Below are 8,263 nucleotides of genomic sequence, written 5' to 3'. Positions count from 1 at the left end.
GAAGCTTACTCTCAAAGAAAAATTAATCTCAATCAAAATGAGCAAGTGAGAGTTTAAGCTTGGTGAGATGAACACAAGAGCACTCTTACTAAGTGATATTTACAATATGAATGAGTAAGATGAGTAGTATATTACTTGAATATGAGATTTTGGCTTTTTTAAAATCAGAGGATATTTGCTAATTATAATTGCTAATCTCACACTAATTTTTGCAATTAAGAGTGTATATATAGACACCCCTGAATTTTTGACGGTTTGGGACTTGTTTGTCATTTTTGGAAATGTTTAAATGAGGTTAATTAAAAAATAACAGCGTTTTAACCTCGATAATTTTTGCCAACCCAGGAGCACTGGTTGACTGTACTTAAAGTTTCAGTTGACTAAGTGTCTAGGTTCGGTTGACCGAGAGTATTTTGAACTAGAAGGATGGTCGACTGTACTTGAGGGTTTCAAAGGCGATTTTCCAAATCTGCATGGTTCGGTTAACTGGATCAATTTGAACTAGGGGTTTCAGTTGATCGGGCGGTTGGAAATTCCCATGTGGGGGTTCGGTCGACTAGGGTGTTGCCTATATAATTCTGGTCGGTCGACCAAGCAGTCAACTTGTTGACCGAGGGAGGTTCGGTCGACTAGGGCTTGCCTTTATGTTTCTAGTTGGTCGACCGAATGATCAACTTGTTGACCCAGGGAGGTTCGGTCGACCGAAGATCTTAGTGAAACTGAATTCGATCTACCAAACATGCCAATTTGGGCATTTTTGATCCTTTTCTCTTTAAAAAGTTGTCCCTATTCATATGATAATTAACTTAATTTTAATAGGACACTCTTTTATGCATGCATGGAGGACCTAAGGTCAGTCTAGGTCTTTTTGAGCTTATCTATTTAATCATACAAGTAATGCATTAATTATTACATACCATTTTCATATGTTACTATTATAGACCCAATAATAGGAATTACAATAAACAAATATGTCAGGGTCTTTATTCTTTTTCAAGTTGTCGCATGCCCCATATAATACTTTCGATTAGTCCTACACACAAACTCATCAACCATTAAATACAAAGAGTATTTGTCATTATCAAAATCGGGTATGACCCATAGGGTCAACACACACACACACACACACAACGCTACAACCATTTGTAGAATGGATATCTTACGATGTTAGGTCTTTCAATTCTCAAATTGAAAAGTTTGAAAGCTTACCTTCTATATTCACAACAGTACTTGTTCCAAAACTAAAATTTTGAAAAGAAAATATTTTTCTTTTATTTTACCTTCTTAAAAAATAAAATTAAGTGCCTACCCTATTTTAAATAAAATAGTGAGTAAAATAACATAAGGAGGATGTGTTTTTTACTTTAATTTATTACAAGTCATTAAATGTTGACAATCCAAAATATACCAGAACGTGCAGGTCTTGAAATCAAACTATGCTCCTCAAATAATATTTAAACAATAATACTATTATATGTTATTTTTATATGAGAGAGGAGTAAAATGATATGTAGGATACCTCTTAATTAAGACAAAAATCTTGACTGGACTGCCCTATTGATTTCAACAGCACATGACATGATTTATTAAGCATGTTCTATGAAATTTTTTTCATGAATTTGTATTGGTTAGGGGTGACCAAAGCGAAATTTCAGTTGGCTAGAAAATGTGAATTGAAAAAATCAAACCATTTAAAATTATTAATCAAAATTTGGTTAATCGATTTTTAGATCAATATCCAACAATGCTTAACCAAATTAAATCATTAAATATAATTTAAAATTTTCAAGTCAATATAAATATTATTTTTCTTTCATAATAATCAATATATAAATATCAAATATTCAAAATACAAATTTAAGTATGGATATTAGGTCAATACAAATTTTAAATTTAAATTATTTAAATTTTACATAATATTACATACAATGTGGATTTTTCATATATATATACAAAGTACATCGGTTAGGTTTAATTAATTGTGGTTATTGAATGGATCAAACTGAAACCAAACTGATAACCAATAAAAAATTTTGAACCAAAACTCAACCAAAAAAAATAGTTAATCAATTTTTTTGATTTGATTTAGTTTGATTTTGCGATTTGTTTCATTTTTTTATTTTTATTTTTCTTGTTCATCCCTCATAGTAACAATAATAAAAACAACAATAACACCAATTTAAATAGATGAAAATGGAATTTAAATCCTTACAAATACATGCACGTCATTACACTAGTCCTTTTAAAAGGAACAAACTTTTCCGAAATATATTTGGTAGAGTCTATCTTTTAGAACATTCATGTGATGTAATTGACGCATCAAATCCCATTATTTATTTATTTATTTTTTTTGTTTTTTAAGTTTATTGTTCCTCTTCTTTCAAAAGATGAATATTTTTACTCATAATAAACTTTTCACCCAATAACAAATAGTTTACTCGCATATCTTATTGTGTTGTCCTATAACATATCTTATGAATGTCAAGCATGCTCAAATACATAATTAATGCCAAAAAGATATAAACATTTCCTAAAAAAGCTTGTCATTTTATCCAAAATTCTTTAAATTTTAGGAAAAATAAATAAAAATTTTGAAATCTCAATAAAGATTATTATTCTTTCTCCTAAAATTTAATATAACTTTCTATTACATATTGTCAAAATTCATATAATAAATCTAAACATCTCCTTAAGATAGAATGAGATGGTGTTTAGAAATATAAATTTTATAGCTTTAATTTAAGTTTATATTAATTTTTTTTAAAAAAATATATATACTCTATTTAATTTTAAATTATGTTTTATATAAATCCAAACAAATCTGAAGGCACTTGCAGCTACCAACAATGTCATCCAGATCATTATGAGTTAAGAGAAGTTCTTTTCAAGTACCTTCGTAAATAAGCATTTATTCCTGGCGTATGAATCTGGTCATGACTCGTGAGGGCCTATGGAGAAACGTCTCGTGATCTTAAACCCTTCCCGTGAAAACTGAAAAGTGTCAAAATTTTCTACTGTCAGAGACTTTCCTCTACCAGTCTTCCCCGCGCGGCCCATTCTGGGAGTGTTCTTCTCCAACGACCTTTCAAACCTTTCCATCTCTCTCTTGCATTTAGACCCCACACTGCTGAGCACAATCTTCTTTGTTCCCTCGTTTTCCGTACTTGATAAGCCCATCGATTTCGATTTTTTCGGGCACCAACCAAGGACTAGTCGTAATTTGTCTTCTGTCCTATTCCATTTGGGAAAATAATTGCCAAGTACTACTAGTTTTCGTTTCGCCGCAAGGAATTGAGAAATGGCCGCGAAAATTGGGTCGTTCAGGCACAGTTTTGCAGAGAGGAGTAAGGAAAGGCTTCTGTCGCGAAAAGTGTACTCGGAAATTGGGCTGGACAGCTTCGCCGGCGATGATGAAAAGGCCTCCTGTCGGTGGTTTTGTTCGCCGGGCGCTGGCTTCACCAGGTTCTGGAATGGTCTGCGGGATACCGCCGCTAAGTTATGGGAAATGGGGCGGTCTGATCCCAGAAAAGTGCTTTTCGCCGTCAAGATGGGATTGTCTCTGGCGATTATTTCACTGCTGATTTTCTTCAAAGAACCCCTCAAGGAAGTCGCGCAGTACTCAATCTGGGCAATCCTCACCGTCGTCGTCGTTTTCGAATTCAGCGTAGGTATTGCTTTCATTACTGCCCATCTCGACTGCTTTACCCTGCGGCTGGCATCTGGAATTCGGAGATTGCATTTAGATTTGTGGAGATTTGGGGAAAAATACAAGACAAATCCTATTGATTATTACCCAATTTATACACAAATTTAAATTCAAAACCCAAAACTCATACCCTGAAACACAATCTAATGGGTTTTGATTTGATTCAAATTTCCAGTTACTGGTTCAGTTCTTCTACTTCTTCTTCAAATTGATAATATTGTTGAGGATTAGAAGGAATTCTTATCTTTATTTTGTATTTTTTTTTTCTTTTGTGGGTGGATAGGGGCGACTTTAAACAAAGGATTTAATCGTGCATTGGGGACATTATCTGCTGGAGGGCTGGCTCTTGGCATTGCAGAGTTATCTATAATGGCTGGCGATCTGAAAGAAGTAGTTATTGTTATAAGCATTTTTATTGCAGGTTTGGATTTTAGCAACCCTTTAATTTTAACGACTCTAGAGATTTTTTTTTTTACAATGTCTGGGTCTGTTTTGGGGCTCAGGATTTTGTGCAAGTTATGCCAAGCTTTATCCGAAGATGAAGTCATATGAATACGGGTGTAGGGTATTCTTGTTGACATATTGTATTGTGCTGGTGTCTGGGAATACAAGTGCAGAGTTCTTCCAAACGGCTTTGTATAGACTAGTGCTTATTGCTCTGGGAGCTGGCGTTTGTTTGGTTGTAAATATATGCATCTTCCCCATTTGGGCTGGCGAGGATCTACATAAATTGGTGGTGAAAAATTTCGAGGGTGTTGCTGCCTCTTTGGAAGGTTGGATTAATCCTTTTCTGGCTATTGTATTAAGAAAGCATATGTCAAATTGACATATACATGCATATATGGGTAAAGTATTGCACAAGTTCCTGAAGTTTCACTAAATTATGCTGCAGTACTAGAGTTCTAATTGTAATAGCTTGATCCAAGAGTTTCAATTTCAGCATCAAATTATTGCAATTTAAACTTCAGGTGAAACATCAGGAATTTTTAGTGTAACTAACCATATATATTCTTGGATTCACTCAGTATGGTAAATATTCACTCAGATGATGATCTGTTTGACTCATTTCCTGTAGCTTTTTCATAGGCTGTGTTGATGGATACCTGCAGTGTATTGAATATGAGAGGATTCCTTCAAAAATTCTTACATACCAGGCCTCTGATGACCCAGTATATAATGGGTATAGATCAGCTGTACAATCCTCAAGCCAAGAAGAAAGTCTGGTATGATCAAATCGTAATTCTCTGCGCCCCCCCCCCCCTCCCCCCCAAAAATGCTCAATAGGGCAAACATGGTAGTAACTGTTAATTTTAATGTATGTCTTGGTTTGCAGTTAGACTTTGCAGTATGGGAGCCACCTCATGGCCCTTACAGAACATTTAATTATCCTTGGAAAGACTATGTTAAATTAAGTGGTGCGCTGAAGCATTGTGCATTCATGGTCATGGCAATGCATGGATGTATACTTGCCGAAATACAGGTGAACATGACCTTCCATTTCCTGGATTTGTGTCTGTACTCTTTCTCCTCTCTGGAATGTTTTTTATTTTTGATTCATTTGCATTTTTTTTGTGATTCCTCATTCCCTTTTAGCCCTAAAATTTGAGTAATGCTATTCTTCGTGGGCATGTGAACATCATTTGCGCCCATGTGGCAGCAGGGGATGGAGAATACAGTCTCACATGTCCATCTCCTCCATTCCCCTGCTTCAGCATGGGCTTGTGATTGGAAACATTGCCCCTGAAATTGATCATGAATGTTAAGCCCAATGAACCCATCAACTACCCTTGGGAACGAACAAAGAGAGTAAGCATAATTTGTTATCATCTGGAACCACTTACCAATAAGTGCTGGAGTTGGAAAAAAAAATAAAGTCATGCCATATAACACGGGCCTGCAACGACATGGGTGGCACAACCTCACTGGATAAAGCAATATGGACCCCACACTGTTTTATCTAGTGAGGCACTGTCACATTGGTCTATGTCATCACAGACATGTGTTGTTGAGTGTCTTCGAAAAAAAAAAAAAAATGTTCAATTTGATAAGTGATGATGATTAAGCTTGAAGTTCATAAGTTTTGAAATTCATAAATATTATTTGATAAGTATGCACGTATGTCATTGTTTAAATAAATTTAGCTACTCAAATTTTTAAAAATTTATTGTTCTTACGATTATAAAATTAATTTGATTGAAAATATATGAAATATATTAAAATTATTGAAGTGCAATTTATAATTCTTACAATTTAAAAATATATCTATCTATAAAATTTAATTATATGATTTATTAAAATCTAACATTCAATTATAGTAAATTATAACATATTAAAAGCATTATAACTTTTATATTATAATCATGAAACTAGTAATTTTTAAACTTTAATTTTATAAAATTATATGTTTAATATTAAAAAGTTTATATATTGTTCTAAAAGTATATAAATATCGCATTAAATTTTATTGACGAATATTTTATTATAATAATTCATTTGTTTTAATAATATATGAATCAAAGTAACTACATTATAAAATTTATTATATAAAAAATTATTAAACACTTGGCCAAAATTACGAGTTGGCCACTCTGCAATAACAGTAATAATAATAAAAGGTGCCCCATCCTGGTTCACTTAGTACTCTATAATAATTACCTTTTTAACATGCCAAAACAACAATTATCATGCACAAATACTTATTTTAAGTGATTTTTAAAGTAAAAGACTGTCTGTCTTCACGACTTGAGGTTTGGTTTAAAAAAAATATACATCCAAAAAACCCATGGACCTCCCTGTATAGACATTTGATTTTTAGGACAGTTATATTACCCCTTCCAGTGAGGTCTGTTACACTTTCAATATCTCAGGGTGAGTCATATGTTTTTTCCAAACCTTAAGTTGGGAGAACAATGCCTTTGTAAAATTGTTCAATATTCTACATAATTAAGGATCACTATTAGAAGCCCAGCAGAATTGTTCATCCTTGTAAGTGATATTTGTTTCCTGTTTGCATATAAAGGGTTGTAGTTTGTAGTCTGCAGATTTGTGTTGGGCCTTCCTATGTATTTGCAAGAAGATTACAGTATAATTGTTTGCTGTGAAGATTAGAGTCAGGAATTCTGGAATCATGGAACAAGGCAAGAAGTTCCTAATGCACCACCCACCTTGGCCCCAAACTTAACTGGAAAAAAAATTTTAATTAGAGGAAAGAAAGTGTTACAAAGCTCCAAAGTTTTTTATGCTTTATGTTCTTGAAATCTAGTAAGGTATTAATACCATTTGGCCATCATAATACATGATTAATTGATTTATATTATCAGGTTTTGCAAATTTATTTATGCAGGCACCACGGGAAAAGAGACGGGTTTTCAGCAATGAGCTTCAGAGAGTTGGTATTGAAGGAGCTAAAGTATTACGAAAGCTTGGAAACAAAGTAGAAACAATGGAAAAACTAAGCCCCGGAGACATGCTTTTTGAAGTCCATGAGGCAGCAGAAGAGTTGCAAATGAAGATAGATCAGAAGTCATACCTTTTGGTCAATGCTGAGAGCTGGGAACCTGGAATGCGGCCCAAGGAATTCGAAGATCCTGAAACAATTTCTGGTCTGAAGGATAATGAAACAAGACAGCCAGTGATAGAGTCCCTTGGTGAGACAGTTCTTGATGTCAGATCAGTTACCCTAGTGGGAAGCTGGGATGCTGGCAATCAGATCATGGGCAACAACCACTCCCACGCAGAATCATTTCCGTCGCAAAAGATGCTCGACAAATCAATATCTTGGCCTTTACGCATCTCCTCGAATCTTGATTCTGTGATTAAAGAGCAGGAATCCAAAACATATGAAAGTGCCAGTGCCTTGTCTTTAGCTACATTTTCTACACTTCTGATTGAATTTGTTGCAAGGCTTCAAAATCTCATGGATTCATTTGAAGAGCTTAGTGAAACAGCAAGTTTCAAAGAGCCAGTGGCAGTGGACCCAATGGCAGCAAAAGAGTTGGTTGGTTGTTGGACTGAATTTTTCAGGAACTTCAGGTTCAAGAATTCAGATCCTGGTGCTGGTTCATGGTCACTTGTTTAATACTGTAATCAAATGATTCGGAGTCTTCATTCCCAAAACAAAACTAATACATCGAATTTAAATCCTAATCTTGAACATGCAATTGAAACTGATGTCGTCCAGTTGAGGGTCTCTCACATGGAAGAACTCAAACTTTGTACACAAGGAGGGGCATGGGATCTCTATTTTCAGTGATTCATCTTGAGTTGTTCTGAGCTAAAGGCTAAAGCTAAACAGGGAACTTCCTGTTGATTCAAGTTGAGCATGTGGAGATTATCAAATTAACTCTCATAAAGGGTACTTGGAAATGTTCTGGGATTGAAAATAGGTACATAGATTCAACTCTATATTGACAGGCCTTCTGTATTTCTTTTTTTAGGATAGGCGAACAAAACGCTGTTTAGGAATTATGATAAGAGGCCAATATGGATAAAACATTGTGTCTAACTTTTTTTTTTTATTGTTAATATAAAAATGCATGGGTCATCTTATAATGAGCA

At 34.3% G+C, this 8,263-nt stretch overlaps 1 protein-coding gene across 2 annotated transcripts; it reads left to right on the top strand.

The window, feature by feature from the left end:
- The first annotated feature begins 2,839 nt into the window (after window positions 1-2,839).
- LOC131154031 (aluminum-activated malate transporter 4) lies at window positions 2,840-8,263 on the top strand. Of its 2 annotated transcripts, none has more exons than XM_058106493.1 (6): window positions 2,840-3,668; window positions 3,990-4,127; window positions 4,210-4,479; window positions 4,793-4,929; window positions 5,040-5,186; window positions 7,050-8,263. In XM_058106493.1, exons 1-6 carry the CDS (start codon window positions 3,299-3,301, stop codon window positions 7,782-7,784), a joined length of 1,797 nt encoding a protein of 598 aa, XP_057962476.1. In that variant the 5' UTR covers window positions 2,840-3,298; the 3' UTR covers window positions 7,785-8,263. The 2 variants fall into 2 exon arrangements, with proteins under 2 accessions (XP_057962476.1, XP_057962477.1); XM_058106494.1 differs by having other exon boundaries at window positions 2,939-3,668; window positions 4,324-4,479.

This window comes from Malania oleifera, chromosome 4 (genome assembly GCF_029873635.1).
Source record: "Malania oleifera isolate guangnan ecotype guangnan chromosome 4, ASM2987363v1, whole genome shotgun sequence".
Lineage (NCBI taxonomy): Eukaryota > Viridiplantae > Streptophyta > Magnoliopsida > Santalales > Ximeniaceae > Malania > Malania oleifera.
This window is presented reverse-complemented; position numbering and strand designations above follow the sequence as displayed.